Source organism: Oncorhynchus nerka, linkage group LG5 (assembly GCF_034236695.1).
Source record: "Oncorhynchus nerka isolate Pitt River linkage group LG5, Oner_Uvic_2.0, whole genome shotgun sequence".
NCBI lineage: Eukaryota > Metazoa > Chordata > Actinopteri > Salmoniformes > Salmonidae > Oncorhynchus > Oncorhynchus nerka.
In genome coordinates, this window is record NC_088400.1 from 20,459,683 (window position 1) to 20,475,710 (window position 16,028).

General features: G+C 45.6%; 3 protein-coding genes across 4 annotated transcripts in view; 1 reads left to right on the forward strand and 2 right to left on the reverse strand.

Moving 5' to 3' along the window:
- Nucleotides 1–761: 761 nt before the first annotated feature.
- Nucleotides 762–5,137, reverse strand: LOC115116816 (zinc finger and BTB domain-containing protein 3-like). The gene is given in 3 exon segments (XM_029645293.2): nucleotides 762–2,636; nucleotides 2,639–3,757; nucleotides 5,056–5,137. Coding segments are annotated over 2 exon segments (1,815 nt in total). The 5' UTR covers nucleotides 3,756–3,757; nucleotides 5,056–5,137; the 3' UTR covers nucleotides 762–1,938.
- trpt1 (tRNA phosphotransferase 1) lies at nucleotides 4,938–8,590 on the forward strand. Of its 2 annotated transcripts, XM_029645296.2 has the most exons (7): nucleotides 4,956–5,505; nucleotides 6,653–6,734; nucleotides 6,892–7,061; nucleotides 7,280–7,457; nucleotides 7,668–7,724; nucleotides 7,831–7,941; nucleotides 8,051–8,590. In XM_029645296.2, the coding sequence occupies exons 1-7, from the start codon at nucleotides 5,449–5,451 to the stop codon at nucleotides 8,071–8,073; spliced, it is 678 nt and encodes a 225-aa protein (XP_029501156.1). In that variant the 5' UTR covers nucleotides 4,956–5,448; the 3' UTR covers nucleotides 8,074–8,590. The 2 variants fall into 2 exon arrangements, with proteins under 2 accessions (XP_029501155.1, XP_029501156.1); XM_029645295.2 differs by having other exon boundaries at nucleotides 4,938–5,505; nucleotides 7,831–8,590.
- LOC115116815 (fermitin family homolog 3) overlaps nucleotides 8,539–16,028 on the reverse strand; it is a 13,796-nt gene continuing 6,306 nt past the window's right edge. The window contains exons 5-15 of the mRNA XM_029645292.2: nucleotides 13,794–13,962; nucleotides 13,585–13,687; nucleotides 13,213–13,320; nucleotides 11,475–11,609; nucleotides 11,175–11,221; nucleotides 10,877–11,001; nucleotides 10,563–10,669; nucleotides 10,206–10,418; nucleotides 9,535–9,659; nucleotides 9,180–9,321; nucleotides 8,539–9,009 (exon numbers count right to left, since the gene is read on the reverse strand). Of these exons, the coding sequence (XP_029501152.2) occupies nucleotides 8,830–9,009; nucleotides 9,180–9,321; nucleotides 9,535–9,659; nucleotides 10,206–10,418; nucleotides 10,563–10,669; nucleotides 10,877–11,001; nucleotides 11,175–11,221; nucleotides 11,475–11,609; nucleotides 13,213–13,320; nucleotides 13,585–13,687; nucleotides 13,794–13,962 (1,454 nt within the window). The 3' untranslated portion in view covers nucleotides 8,539–8,829. The remainder of the gene's footprint in view (nucleotides 9,010–9,179; nucleotides 9,322–9,534; nucleotides 9,660–10,205; nucleotides 10,419–10,562; nucleotides 10,670–10,876; nucleotides 11,002–11,174; nucleotides 11,222–11,474; nucleotides 11,610–13,212; nucleotides 13,321–13,584; nucleotides 13,688–13,793; nucleotides 13,963–16,028) is intronic.

The window sequence follows — 16,028 nt, forward strand, 5'->3', positions numbered from 1 at the left end:
TTTATCCTATCCTAGGTATTCCTTAAAGAGGTGGGGTTTCAGGTGTCTCCGGAAGGTGGTGATTGACTCCGCTGTCCTGGCGTCGTGAGGGAGTTTGTTCCACCATTGGGGGGCCAGAGCAGCGAACAGTTTTGACTGGGCTGAGCGGGAACTGGACTTCCTCAGTGGTAGGGAGGCGAGCAGGCCAGAGGTGGATGGACCATGGTCTTGTAGCGGATGCGAGCTTCAACTGGAAGCCAGTGGAGAGAGCGGAGGAGCGGGGTGACGTGAGAGAACTTGGGAAGGTTGAACACCAGACGGGCTGCGGCGTTCTGGATGAGTTGTAGGGGTTTAATGGCACAGGCAGGGAGCCCAGCCAACAGCGAGTTGCAGTAATCCAGACGGGAGATGACAAGTGCCTGGATTAGGACCTGCGCCGCTTCCTGTGTGAGGCAGGGTCGTACTCTGCGGATGTTGTAGAGCATGAACCTACAGGAACGGGCCACCGCCTTGATGTTAGTTGAGAACGACAGGGTGTTGTCCAGGATCACGCCAAGGTTCTTAGCGCTCTGGGAGGAGGACACGATGGAGTTGTCAACCTTGATGGCGAGATCATGGAACGGGCAGTCCTTCCCCGGGAGGAAGAGCAGCTCCGTCTTGCCGAGGTTCAGCTTGAGGTGGTGATCCGTCATCCATTCTTGTGACCTCTGTAGCTATTGTACCATGTTCTTTTTGTTGTATATTTCTGTCAACAATTCTACTCATATTATAGGCCATTGTAATTGTGTTGAAGTCATTTATTGAACAGTACTCCAATGGAAGGAAATATCTAAATATGTTGGACTGAAGAACTGTCCATGTTCTATTCACAGCAATGAAGTAGTAATGATACTCATCCAATTGTGAAAGTTGGCAATAATGGAGATTTCTATATAGAAGTATCAGACAATTATGCTATTAGTGTTGACAAAAACTGTACCCTTGACAACTGCCGATTTCTATCTAGAATATATTATAACATACAGGTAACTGCCAAAATAAAGGAAACACCAACATAAAGCATCTTAATAGGGCGTTGGACCTCCACGAGCCAGAACAGCTTCAATGGACCTCGTCATAGATTCTACAAGTGTCTGGAACTCTAGTGGAGGGATGCAACACCATTCTTCCACAAGAAATTCCATCTGGTATTTTGTTGATGGTGGTGGAAAACGCTGTCTCAGGCACCGCTCCAGAATCTCCCATAAGTGTTCAGTTGGGTTGATATGTGGTGACTGAGACGGCTATGGCATATGGTTTACATCTCATCAAACCATTCAGTGACCACTCACGCCTGTGGATGGGGGCATGGCCATGGTAGCCAAAATAATGGCCTGCCCAGCATTTTTATACATGACCATAAGCATGATGGGATGTTATTGCTTAATTAACTCAGGAACTACACCTGTGTGGAAGCACCTGCTTTTAATATGCTTAGTCTCTCATTTACTCATGTTTCTATATTTTGGCAGTTACCTGTAGTACAGTACACAAATTATTTTGGCACTGAGGTCATAGTAAGACATCTGGTACAGATACATGTGTAAAAGACAAAATTCTTGAAAGTCCCGTTTAAAATAGCTAAAACACCACTGGCCCCTGTCCCTCAGGAATGCAGACCCAGCTAGTTGACCAAGTGCCAGGTCTGCTCATTCCCGGGCATGTGCATGTCTGGCTTGCACCACCTGTCTCACCACTAGGTCTGAAAAGACCATCCTGGTGGAGGGCAACATCTGGGCGACACGCTCTAAATCCTCCCTCAACCTGCGCACTAGATCTGGGCCTCTGGCATTTTTCAGACCATTTGGAAAGTCATTTTTAATGTATCCCAGATTGGACATGCAAGACCAGGATGTCTGGTGTTGGAAGGGGGAAGGCATAAATAATGTTTCATTCTCTTTAGTATGGAGAAGTATACAGCTAGCTGTGTGGAGGCTGGCCCTCCTCAGTGTCTCCCTTACTGCGTTTGGCTGGCAGGCTGGAGTCATGAGCCTTCCTAATGTGGCGGTACAGGTCACCTGACTGCGTGTAGCTACGGTAACAGTAGCGGCACTCGTAGGGGCGCTCACGCGTGTGCACAATGGCGTGTCGCCTCAGGGTATACGCGCACGAGAACGTCTTCCCGCAGACGCTGCACGTGGGGACGTCCTCAACGTAGTTCCCCATGGAATCCTGGAAGTAGACGGGCTGGTCAGAATGTTGGCCCACAGAGGGGAAGAGGGAGGAGGGAAAAGGGGGAGCATCAGAGGAGGTGGTGCCGGAGGGGGAGAGGGGGAAGGAGAGAGGCTCAGAGGGGTGGGAGTGGGTCATCTGGAGTAAGGCATGGTGGGGGTGAAAAGGGAGGAAGTGGGGGTTATTCAGTTCATCTCTGTGGTTATCATCATCAAAGTCATTCCTGTCCTCTACCTCCATCATCATCCCTCGTTCTCTCCCCTCTATTCCTCTCCTCATCACCACTCCTTCCATCTCCTCAAACTCCTCATCTGAGATCACTATGGCTTCCACCTTTACCTTCACCCCATCCTCCTGCTCCACTTCTCCTCTCCCTGCCAGGGGCTCCTCCACTCCCACAGTCCCCATGTTAGAGTGTTCACTAACCTCCCTGCTCTCCCTCTCTGACCCCCATGCTGCAGCCCTTCAGGCCTGGACAGGGTCGAGGTTTGGCCCTGATGGGTTACAAGGTTCAGGTTGGGAGGTGAGTTGAGGTGTAGTGACAGTGAATGCTGTATTCTAATCTGAGGGTGTGTGTTGATACTGAGACCATGCTGCTGGCATTGCATGCCTGGTGTGATGACTATGCTCTTGTTGTCAGAGACAGGGTTATGGCTGTCATGTTCTGGACTGGAGGAGCTGCTGTGGTCAGACTGGGTCAGTATTCCCACCATGGAGCTGGAGCCATCAGTCTGGGTCACAGGTACCACTGGTGATGCCGCTGATGAAGAGGGCTGGCGCTGGTGGCTACTGTGACTGTATGACTCTGTGGAGCTGCAGGGGCTGCAGAGGGCCGAGCCTCCCTGACCCTCTCCCTGACTCAGACCCCCCAGTCGGAGAGAGGGACCGGAGGAGAGGGTAACCAGCTCACCCACATGAGTAAGAGCGTGGTCCATGCCAGGCTGGGTGGTGTCGGCCATGTCCGGACTCAGAGGAGCGTGCGCCGGAACCTCCACTCTCCTCTCTGACCTTGTAGAAGAGCCCAACTGGCTTCTCTGCAACGCCATTGATGCAGACTGAGACACTGACATTGCCACAGCCACCGCTTTGGCAGCTCCTGTTGCCATGCCAACCCCGGGTCCACTACCGCCCACTGCTGCCACTCCACTCTCCTCCGGGCGCGTGCTGTCTGCCTCAGCCGGTGGTGGTCGGTGCTGTAACCGTCTCTTACACACCCGGACCACCTCGTTCATGTGGAGAAAGCTCGCCGCCGCCAGCACGTCCTCTGCTGGGGGAGGGGTCTCCAACCTCAGCACGCCTTCATACATGAAGTCTAACAACAGACCGAATGCCGCTGCTGTCACAATATCCCCGTCCAGCGTGACTGAGCTGGCCCCGCCAGCACCAGCGGACCCAGGGGGATCGGAGTAGAACATGTGGAAGAATGGAGAGCAGGAGGCCAGGACAGCCCGGTGGGCCAGGAAACGGGAGGAACCCACAAGGACGGTGCAGTCGCACAGGAACCTACGCTGACGCTGAGAACGCAGACCTGATAGAAGCTGCAGGGAGTGTTGGGGGAACTCCATGTCTGTGGAGAGAGAAAGAGGAAGGAGAGAAGGAAGAGAGAGAGGAGAATGAGTTACAAGGGAGTCTGATGGATAGGATGACATGTAAGAAACAATGAACCAGTGAAGCACCTACTGAAGTGTTAGTGTGCTCCCTCACACGGGGCGGCAGGGTAGCCTAGTGGTTAGAGCTTTGGACTAGTAACCGGAAGGTTGCAAGTTCAAATCCCCGAGCTGATAAGGTGATTGTATCTGTATCTGTCGTTCTGCCCCTGAACAGGCAGTTAACCCACTGTTCCTAGGCCATCATTGAAAATAAAAATTTGTTCTTCACTGACTTGCCTGGTTAAATAAAGGTAAACATTATTTATTTTTTTAAATCAATATACTTCAGAGAACTCTTGATTGGACTTGCCACCCTTGTCTAAACATCAGACTTGCCATGGTTACTCCATGGATTATCAGTATGACTGAAGTCGCCCTAGAAAAGATGCAGTAGTCTCTACAGGCCAATAAAATGACATTTACACTTACTCTACCGGTTTTACATGCTGTTGGTCCTTTTGTCGGTAAGAGGTGGAGGCAGGGTATCCACAAGAAAGGGTTGTTAACCCAATTTTTTGCGACACCGGTAGGTTGTCAATTGTATTTTCAATCTCTTCATGTATGGGAGGTGATGCACAATATGTCAACAATAGCAGAATGTAACCGAACATAGTCGACCAAAGCACGTGTCCTTGCAATTCAGCTGTGTGGTTCTGTTAGGCTCAGCCATAATCACTATTCAAAATAAAAACCGGAAATACCAACCATATACAGAACGTTGAGCCTAACGTTATATGTTAGAGACGAGTGTATAAGTATTAAACTCTTGGATTCTAAAAAAGGCTTTCGCTTCCGACCATATTCGTCAGGCATTGGCTGTATGCTTGGTGAAGGCAAGAAACCCCTCATGCTTCTCTTCCCAACAAGCGCTGCAGGCAAGACATAACGATCAGTCATTTTCGATAGCTACACACCAAGCACTGTTGTTCATAACTAACATTACAGGTTCTTAGTAGCGAGTAAGTGCGCGATAAACATGAGTGATTCATGTATTTGAATGTTTACAGCTGTTTTGATGCTAGCTGGCTCAATGTTAGCCAGCTAACTGTTAGCTTGCTGACACTGAATTATGAAAATTTTAGCCCGTACATCTCTAAATAAACATGTTTCATATCACTTCATAAAGGCTTTATAGGGACATGTACCAAAATGTAGTTAGAAACATGATTGTTATATTTCACTCAATCATTGGCCAGCTGCTACAATATATTCTTACCTGCTAAAGACGTAGCCTCTATCCTGGCTTTATTGACACAAAACAAAGAGATAAAGTAACTTACTGCCACCTACTGGTTGGAGTCTGAACAAAGTGGAAGTGGAATGTGCCTGCTTGTTTACATTTCGTTCTGTTTTTACCATATATGTAAATGTGTATTTTGCCAGTGAGTTGTACGACCACAGTTGTTGATTGTGCTTACTTGCGAACATTCAACATTGCGCTTTGAATGTGCGAACATATATTTAGTACGCATGGCAATTGGCATGTTTAGTAGGCATGTCGGGCACCATACCATTTGAATCATTGTGGTAGCTTGCCTTGCTGTGTAGCCTACTGTAATGAGAGTTGAGAGAGATCCATTCCACGTTAAACCGACAGAAATAACTGTAAATGGACCGTGGAGGAAGAGGACGTGGAGGAAGGGGGAGGCGAGGTAATCGTGTAGAGGTAAGAGGAGAGAGACAGATATTAGTCCCGTTTGGGCTGTACCCTATTTCTATATATTGCATTATTCCTTCTCCAATTATATTATAGCTAGTAGCAGGGTACTGGAAAGCATCTGGAGATATTGTTTTCCCTACAGGTTATAGAAAGAGCAGAAGCTCTGAGTCAGACCCCTGGCCTAACTACAGGTTATGGAAAATGAGCTGTTTTAGTTTTTCTCCAGTAGGTACCCTGAAGGAGAAAACTTCTATGTCAAATATAATAAAACAACAACACTATAGTAAATCGGTCTACTATAGCAGGGGTGTCAAACATACGGGCCAAAACTGTGTAGAAATGACAATGAACTGAGATGGCCAGAGATGGCCGCCTCACTTCGCGTTCCTAGGAAACTATGCAGTATTTTGTTCTTTAAACAAGGCCACCTTTATATGTCTACATTACTCATCTCATATGTATATACTGTACTCGATACCATCTACTGCATCTTGCCTATGCCGTTCTGTACCATCACTCATTCATATATCTTTATGTACATTTTCTTTATCCCTTTACACTTGTGTGTGTGTATAAGGTAGTTGTTGTGAATTGTTAGGTTAGATTACTTGTTGGTTATTACTGCATTCTCAGAACTAGAAGCACAAGCATTTCGCTACACTCGCATTAACATCTGCTAACCATGTGTATGTGGCCAATAAATTTTAATTTGATTTGAACTTATATTGATTGATACAGTTTCTTGACTGTCCAGTTTCTTGACTGTCCAGCTCGCTAATAATCACTGTGCACAGTCAATGGACATATATTGATACAGTTTCTTGACTGTCCAGCTCGCTAAGGCACATCGAAAATTTCAAAAACTATGGATATATTTGATTTGAATGAGTTCGACACCCCTTTACTACAGTAATGTACGCGTAAATACTACAGTATACTACAATCCTCAAAAACACTACAGTCATCACTATAGTATATACTAAAGTTTTATTTTACTGGAGTATTTATACAGTAATTGCTACAGTATACACTACAGTATTGTTGGACTAAAGTCTGCAAAAACACTACAGTGAATACTATAGTATTTACCATACTATACTGTAGTATTTTTTTTTACGTGGGTCACAACCTGTGTGCATGTGTTGCCTTTCAGGACAAGGATGTCCGCCTCTCCAAGTCTTTGTCCTTTGCCCTGCGCCATGGAGCCAATCAAATGGGACTTCACATGAATCCTGGTATAAAAGCAGTTTATTTGGCTGCATTTTGTCTATCTTATAATAGTTACCACTGTACCAGCATTTCATATTGCTGCATAAATAACATGACATGTAATCTACAATCTGTACTCCTCATTTAGGTCTGAATAATAATGCTGTCCCTCATTGTCCCTAGATGGCTTCCTATTTGTGGAGGACCTACTGGCTCATGCACAGTTCCACGCCTTCTCATTGGAGGATGTGGAGAGAGTTGTGGCCACCAATGACAAGCAGCGATTCAAGCTCCGCCCTCACCCTGAGGACGGACGGCTGCAGATCCGAGCCAATCAGGGACACTCTGTGCAGGTAGGAAAAATATCTAGGGCACCCTATTTCCAATATAGTGCACTTATTTTGGCCAGAGCTCAGCCCACTTAGGGTCAAGACTTGTGCACTATAGAGAATAGGGTGCCATTTCTGACGCATCCCTAGGTGGAGCATGACGGGGTCATAAACAATGGCTAAACAGTGCCAGGTCTAGTGTCAGTAGTAAGGGTCTGCTGTGTGTCTGTCTGTCTGGGCAGGTGTGTGATCTGGACCTGAAGGCTTTACAGCCTGGTTCTCCTGATTGTCCCAGGGAGGGAATCCATGGCTCCTATCTCCGCCTCTGGCCCTCCATCCGCTCCGAGGGCCTCAGCCGCATGAACAGAACACACATACACCTGGCCCTGGGCCTACCGGGGGAGGACGGGGGCATCAGCGGTAAGGGAGATGGGGGAGAAAGCACTGTGAAAGTATTTTGGCTGAAATACTCCTGGATCATAGCCTACTCCTGGATTTAAAAGCATGTTCAATAAAGGATTTCCTAAAGTGCTTTTAGTCCCTGAATTGGCTTCATCTGGGTCTGGGTAACTTCTCATAGAGCCTGTCATAGATGGGCTTCGTTTTGATGTCTGTATCTTTTTGCTCCAGGCATGAGGAGAGACTGTGACTTGGCCATATTCATTGACGTCCCCAAAGCATTGTCTGGTAAGCTCAACCGAGGTAATTTCCAGTAGCAGAGTGCTGCCATTGTAGTGCTCTCATGTCTAAATGCAGGAGTATTTTCCTTTGTGTGTTTTTGTTTCTTCTGCAGAGGGTATCCAGTTCTTCTGGTCGGAGAACGGTGTATTGCTGACACCTGGGGACACTGAGGGGAAACTACTTCCCCGATACTTCAGCCGTGCCCTAAAACTAAGACCCACACGTGAGTACCCCACACACGACACACACTCATGAAGAGAATGATGTTAGATGGGAGGGATGGATAGAGAGGGATGTGAATATTGACAAATTATAGAAATCTTCTGTTTCAGAGAGTATTCTGCCACTGGAGTAGGTGAAGAGGGTTATCTGTGCTTTGGAGGTAAAGACTTGGCTGAATTTGTCACCAGACGGCTGTTGATTTCCAGTTCTGTCTAGACTGTTTCCATGGTAACCAATCCTGTTCGGGACCAGAACCCTGAAGACTCTGGGTGAATAAGACTGAGACTGAAAACACCCTCAACAACAGCTCAACAACAGCTCTAATACCATACAGGACACAGTACAGGCACAGAGACTGACTGGTATTCCTGATAATATTGTCACATGACAAAGATACAGAGGATGCTATCAGATGGGAACCAGCAGGCACAAGCTGTGGGCTTGCCAACGGACAGTCTCAACTGCTCCACAGAGACACACACACTGCCTGCGGCTTCATGTGCCGTTAGTCACATTTCAGGAAACTCTGCCACCATACTCTTAAGGACACAACCATCAAGCCAAATGCCTCATCTGGAAATTAAAACACCTGTCACTGTTTTATATATGTCAATAAACATATTTAATTCTGGATTTCAGAATTGACAATTCTTTACATTGTTAATCATTTTCTATTAGTCTATATTCATGGGTCAACTCTTCCTTGATTTATTGAACAAGCAACTGCATGTCTTTTAGGATCCCAGGGTGGACTGGTTGTCATTTCTCTTCAAGGCTGCTGCAGGCGCACCCTTAAACACTCAAACTGTCCACTGGTGTATCTGATGTATAGATTGCTCCTTGGGCTATAGCTGCTGTATATTACTGGGAGGGGTGGGGGTTGAGGGTGTCACAGAGCTTCGTGGCCCCCTGTCAGCTTGTGGAAGAGCTCTTCGTTGAGCGTGTCACTCTGCTCGCGGCTGCGTGTTGACATGAAGATGTAGCCTCCAATGAACTCATGGACGATCTTACAGTCAGCTGTCACACAACTGAACGCCATGTTCACGTTCCCATCAAACTCTATCGCCACCTGAGAGTTCGTAACACACACGCACACACCCAGAAAAGATGAGAAAACGCTAAATGACCATAAAAAAGGGTAAGTTCAGTGTGTATTTGGCGATGTAGATTACTAAAGAAGATTATGTGCAGAAAAATTTGAACATTTTGATTGATTGTTTGATTGACAAGTCAGGTCACCTGTCGTATGTCCCAGTTGACGTTCCACTGCCTCATGTTGTTGTAGCGCCATGTCTTGACCACGTCTCCCACCCCCAAGTCGATACGGATCAGACGGTTGGGGGCGATGCCCAGCACCTCATCCTTCCTGCTGCCCTTGAACCTAAACGGGTCAGAGACCAGCCACTAGACGCAACTTCACCACAACAATTTATCATTAGTCCAGCCCTTAGCCTCACTAATCTTTGGTGATAGACTTTACATAAATGTAAATTGAGGTATCTGCCTAGCTAGTGCACGCAATATTTGGTTCTAGGTACCGAGACTAGCCTCGCTGTGAAACATGTAATACACTGGGTTGCCAGATCCTCCTTACCTCACCACCACGAAGGAAATTCCAAAGTCTGGCAGGGCCTGCCAGATCTGGAGGAAGCGGAGGAGGGCGTCGGTCAGGGAGAGCTGAGCCACGTTCTGATATGCCTCCAGGATACGAGGGGTCAACTGGGCATGGCCAGAGAGGGAGAGGGTCAAGGTTATATTATGTGGGGTTAGAGGGAGGTATAATGGTCTTTCAAGTGACTCAACTGAGTTGTACTGTGTTTGATATACAGTTACCTGCCAAAATAAAGGAAACACTTGTAAATTAAGGTTCTGGCGGCTCTCATGGTGTGGGTTGTATTTTCTTGGCAAGGTAAACACCAATAAAACAATGTAAGCCATATGCCATGGCCGTTTCAGTCACAAGATCTTAACCCAATTAAACACTTATGGGGGAATCTGGAGGGGCGCCTGAGACAATATTTTCCACCATCAACAAAACACATACTAATGGGTTTTCTTATGGAAGAATGGTGTCACATCCCTCCAATAGATCTCCAGACACTTGTAGAATCTATGCCAAGGTGCATTGAAGCTGTTCTGGCCAAACGCCCTATTAAGACACTTTATGTTTCCTTTATTTTGTCAGTTACCTGTGTATCATGATGTAGTTCATCAGGGTTTATTATTGTTACCCACATGATGAAGATGTACATCACTACTTGTTACCTGTTTGACCTTGTACTTCTTGCTGTAGCGTGGAGAGACCAGGCTGTGTGTGTTGATGCTCATGCTGTCATCGGTGTGTGTGTTGAGGTTGGTCTGCTGCATGGCCAGGAAGGATCGGATGCTCTGGACCTCACTCTGGAACAACCTGTCTGCCAGACTCTTCCCTTTAGAGGCCAGACGACAGGCTGCCATCCACCTGGAATACTGCTCCTCCTGGAGAGAGAAAGCGAGCGAGCGAAAGATAAACAGAGCGACGTATACTTCAATCATGGGCAAGATCTTAAACCTTATCGTGGATCTTAGATTGTAAGAAATGTACTACTCATGTATCTGGCAGTGTATGTGTGTGTAACCCACATTTTCACAGCGCAGGTAGACCTCGTTCATGCCCTCTGGAGCTGGAATCAGAAGTTTGATGCAGAACTTCTGTCCAGCGACGTTCACATCGGGAGCAGCCTCACAGCCTGAAAAAGATGAAAGGTCATTTTACTGTTTGTATAAGCAGGTGAAAGAGACAAAATACAATGGATTTAGGGGAGAATCTCAATTGCATTTCCTTGATTCCTTCTCCGACCTTCTCATCCAATGGGTTTTGAGAACGAGGCCAGGAGAGAGGATGCAAGAAATCAAGGAAATGCAATTGAGATTCTCCCTCAGTGTCTGCTTCATACCTTTCAGGTTGATCTGTTGAATGGGTTCTCCCAGGCTCTCCTCTTTGCTCTTATAGTAGGAGATGGAGGCATCCTTAAACTTGAACCAGTACTGCTTGTATCCCTTCAGAGTCAACCTCTTGGGCCTGATACAGAAGTACACTTATTACTGTTATTATGCTTCAGATGCTGTGTGTGTGGGTGTGGGTATGCTGATTGTGTGTGTTTGTTTGTGTGTGTAATTTGGTGTGTTCCATTGTAAATATAGAGTACGTAATTGAGGAATCAGAATTGTTTTCACATAAATGTCGGCTTTTACCGGAATATCTTCAAATAATCATTCAGCTCTGGGGCAGTCAGGTTCTCCTGTGTTGAAGACAAAGTAACATGCTAATGATTCCATGTCTGACTTTTCAAATAGGCATGGGAAATCATTCTGGCATCTTGTTCCCCTGTATGGATAACATTTTATGTCATTCTACTGAGGCTACTTTATTTATCTAAAGTCAAATACATAACTGAAATACATATTCACAAACACATATATTTTGACTTCACAATGCAATATGTTGTGGGACATGTTTCTGTCAGGTGGAATAAAGAGTCATAATGTTCTGACTAGCATGTCTTGGGGGCTGCTTTCTGCCCCATCCAGCTTGACCTCCAGACCCTGTAGGGCTGAGTCCAGGTCATCCATGGCTGGACTGGAGGTCATCGTCTGGGGCTCCGACAGGGACAGCTTGTTGATGTGGTACTGGGGGGGGGAATTGAAGATGACAAGAGAGAGGTAGTCAAAGTTATACTTACAGCACATTAGAAATGGGACAACACAGGCCAGTTGCATGTCAGTACATGATTGTGGTGATGTTACAGTACATTACAGCCTTATTCTAAAATGTAATTAATTGTTTTTTCCTCATCAAGCTACACACAATACCCCATAATGACCAAGCAAAAACATGTTTTTAGAAATGTTTGCAAATTTCCACATAAAATACAGGGACACCTGCATTTGGGGAGTTTCTCCCATTCCTCTCTGCAGATCCTCTCAAGCTCTGTCAAGTTGGATGGGGGCGTTGCTGTATAGCTATTTTCAGGTCTCTTCAGAGATGTTCGATCGGGTTCAAGTCTGGGCTCTGGCTGGGCCATTCAAGGACATTCAGAAGCAACTCCTGCGTTGTCTTGGCTGTGTGCTTAGGGTTGTTGACATGTTGGAAGGTTAACCTTCACCCCAGTCTGAGGTCCTGAGCGCTCTGTAGCAGGTTTTCATCAAGGATCTCTCTGTATTTTGTTCTGTTAATCTTTGCCTCGATCCCGACTAGTCTCCCAGTCCCTGCTGCTGAAAAACATCCCCACAGCATGATGCTGCCACCACCATGCTTCACCGTAGGGATGGTGCCAGGTTTCCTCCATGCCAAAGAGTTCCATCTTGGTTTCATCAGACCAGAGAATCTTGTTTCTCAAGGTCTGAGAGTCTTTAGGTGCCTTTTTGGCAAACTCCAAGCAGGCTGTCATGTGCCTGTTACTGAGGAGTGGCTTCAGTCTGGACACTCTACCGTAAAGGCCTGATTGGTGGAGTGCTACAGAGATGGTTGTCTTTCTGGAAGGTTCTCCCGTCTCCACAGAGGAACTCTAGAGCTCTGTCAGAGTGGCCATCGGGTTCCTGTTCACCTCCCTGACGAAGGCCCTTCTCCTCCGATTGCTCTGTTTGGCTGGGCAGCCAGCTCTAGGTAGAGTCTTGGTGGTTCCAAACTTATTCCATTTAAGAATGATGGAGGCCATTGTGTTCTTGGCGATCTTCAATGCTGCAGCCATTTTTTGGTGCCCTTCCCCAGGTCTGTGCCTCGACACAATCCTGTCTCAAAGCTCTACAGACAATTCCTTCAACCTCTTGGCTTGGTCTTTGCAATCAGTTGAGATTACCACAGGTGGACTCCAATCAAGTTGTAGAAACATCTCAAGGATGATTAATGGAAACTGGATGAAGCTGAGCTCAATTTCGAGTCTCATAGAGAAATGTCTGAATACTTATGGAAATAAAGAATTTCAGTTTTTATATTTAATAAATTCGCACAAATTTCGAAAAAGCTGGTTTTGCTTTGTCATTTTGGGATATTGTGTGTTGAATGATGAGGATTTTTATTTATTTAATCAATTTTAGAATAAGACTGTAACGTAACAAAATGTGGAAAAAGTCAAGGGGTCTGAATACTTTCCAAAGGCCCTGTTTATCTGATTTACTGTACAATGACAGTATCTCATTTTGACAGTTGATGCTCTCTTTTGTGAATTCAGGATGGTTGGGGTTCAGGTATTAGCATGAAGACACATGTCTAGGAAGTATCCATCCTGTGTACCTGTATAGCTCCAAACAGCAGCATCTCCTCCTCAGTACAGTCTATGTCCTCCAGTAGGATGGCCCAGCGAGCCTGCTCATACATCTGGGTCAGGCGCACCACATCATACTGAGAGGGAGGTAGGGAGGGGGAGAGGTGAGGGGCAGAGAGAAAATGTGAGGAGGCAGAGAAAGAGGGAGAGAAAGGGGAGAGAGAAGAAAGAGTGAGAAAAAGAAACGAGAGGTCAGACAAGAAGACAGAAGCGAGGCAGTGAAACCCAGATGGTCAGATTCGAGAGTAGAGTTCACACTTCTATTTTAGAGGCTATTTCCAATCCAACTATCACTTTTCATTCTCTATATCACTCACTCACACGCATAGAAACACACGCACCTTGGGCTCCAGGTCATGGAAGCAGTAGTATTTGAAGCGCAGCCAGAGCCTGTCATTCTCCTGAACTCCCTGCTGCATCAATGAACGAGAAGAGTCCAGCCACCTGAGAGAGATAGGAGAAATTAGTTAGAACGAAAGGCGACTACAGAGAGAAGTGGAGATAAAGACAGAGAAAACATGTGTGTGTATGTCTGTGTCTGTATGTCTACCTGCTGTGGATGTGGGCCTTGTCTACCACACTGGCGGGGCGGTACAGCTTAGTGATGGCCTCTGGGGCAGGAGCAGGCTGGGAGACTGACAGCATCTTGTACACCTTCTCAGTCTGAAGGGAGTCAGCGAAATGGGCAGGCATTCCATTATACAAGCATGGGCGGGACACTGGGTAGGAAGGGAAACAGGCCAGGGTCAATATTGGCTACAATAACAAATATATCTAGACCCTACTACTATTACGACTGCTACTACAACTGCTGCTACTATTACTACTACTAGACTTACTACTACTACTAATACTAGTACTACTACTACTACAGCAACTACTACTGCTACAACTACTGCTACTGCTGCTAGTACTACTACTGCTACTTCTGCTACTACTGCTACTACCAATACTACTGCTACCAATACTACGGCTACTACGGCTACTTCTAACACTACTACTGCTACTACTACTGCTGCTACTACTACTGTTTCTACCACTACTACTACTACTACCACTACTACTGCTGCTGCTACTACTACTACTGCTACTACTTCTAAAACTACTACTGCTTCTACTACTGCTAATACTACTTCTGCTGTTACTACTGCTAGTAATACTACTACCACTACTACAACTACTGCTACTACTGCTACTCGTGCTACTACTACTACTACTATGGCTACGACTACAGCTACAATTACTACTATTACTGCTACTTCTGCTACTACTGCTACTACCAATACTACTGCTACCAACAGTACTACTACTACTTTTAAGACTACCACTGCTACTTCTAGTTATGCTACTACTGTTACTACTGCTGCTGCTACTAATACTACTACTACCAACACAACTATTGCTGCTAATACTACTACTGCTGCTACTACCACTGCTACTTCTAGTTATGCTACTACTGTTACTACTGCTGCTGCTACTAATACTACTACTACCACCACAACTATTGCTGCTAATACTACTACTGCTACTACTACCACTGCTACTTCTAGTTATGCTACTACTGTTAATACTGCTGCTGCTACTAATACTACTACTACCACCACAACTATTGCTGCTAATACTACTACTGCTACTACTACCACTGCTACTTCTAGTTATGCTACTACTGTTAATACTGCTGCTGCTACTAATACTACCAACACAACTATTGCTGCTACTACTACTACTGCTACTACTACCACTGCTACTTCTAGTTATGCTACTACTGTTACTACTGCTGCTGATACTACTACTGCTACTACTACCACTGCTACTTCTAGTTATGCTACTACTGTTACTACTGCTGCTAATACTACTACTGCTACTACTACCACTGCTACTTCTAGTTATGCTACTACTGTTACTACTGCTGCTGATACTACTACTACTACCACCACAACTATTGCTGCTACTACTACTACTGCTGCTACTACCACTGCTACTTCTAGTTATGCTACTACTGTTACTACTGCTGCTGCTACTAATACTACCAACACAACTATTGCTGCTACTACTACTACTGCTGCTACTACTGCTACTACTACTACTACATCTAATACCAGTACTACGGCTACTTCTACTACTACTGCTGCTGATACTACTACTGCTACTACTACTACTACATCTAATACCAGTACTATGGCTACTTCTACTACTACTGCTGCTGATACTACTACTGCTAATACTGCTGAAACAACTACTACTACTACTACTGCTGCTATTACTATTGCTTCTACCACTGTTACTACTAATACTACTGCTACTGCTACTACTACTACTGCTACTAATGCTACTACTACTACTACTGCTACTCGTACTAGTACTATTACTATTGATGCTTCTACCACTGCTACTACAACTACTACTACTACTACTGCTACTTATGCTACTACTGCTACTACCAATACTACTGCTACCAACAGTACTACTACTACTTTTATGACTCCCACTGCTACTACTACTACTACCACAACTATTGCTGCTACTACTACTACTATTGCTGCTACTTCTACTACTACTACTACTACTATGACTACTTCTACCACTACTACTGCTGATACTACTGCTAAAACTACTACTGCTACTACTACTGCTGCTACTACTACTGTTTCTACCACTACTACCACTACTACTGCTGCTACTACTACTACTACTGCTAATACTACTTCTGCTGTTACTCCTGCTAGTAATACTATTACTACTACGACTACTGCTACTACTGCTACTTGTGCTACTACTACTGCTA

Excerpts from the sequence above, each read along its gene's own strand:
- trpt1 (XM_029645295.2), top strand. The coding sequence starts at position 5,449 with ATGGACCGTGGAGGAAGAGGACGTGGAGGAAGGGGGAGGCGAGGTAAT. Across the intron at positions 7,458-7,667 it reads GGAGGACGGGGGCATCAGCG|GCATGAGGAGAGACTGTGAC; the intron begins GTAAGGGAGATG and ends TTTTTGCTCCAG. Across the intron at positions 7,725-7,830 it reads CGTCCCCAAAGCATTGTCTG|AGGGTATCCAGTTCTTCTGG; the intron begins GTAAGCTCAACC and ends TTTCTTCTGCAG.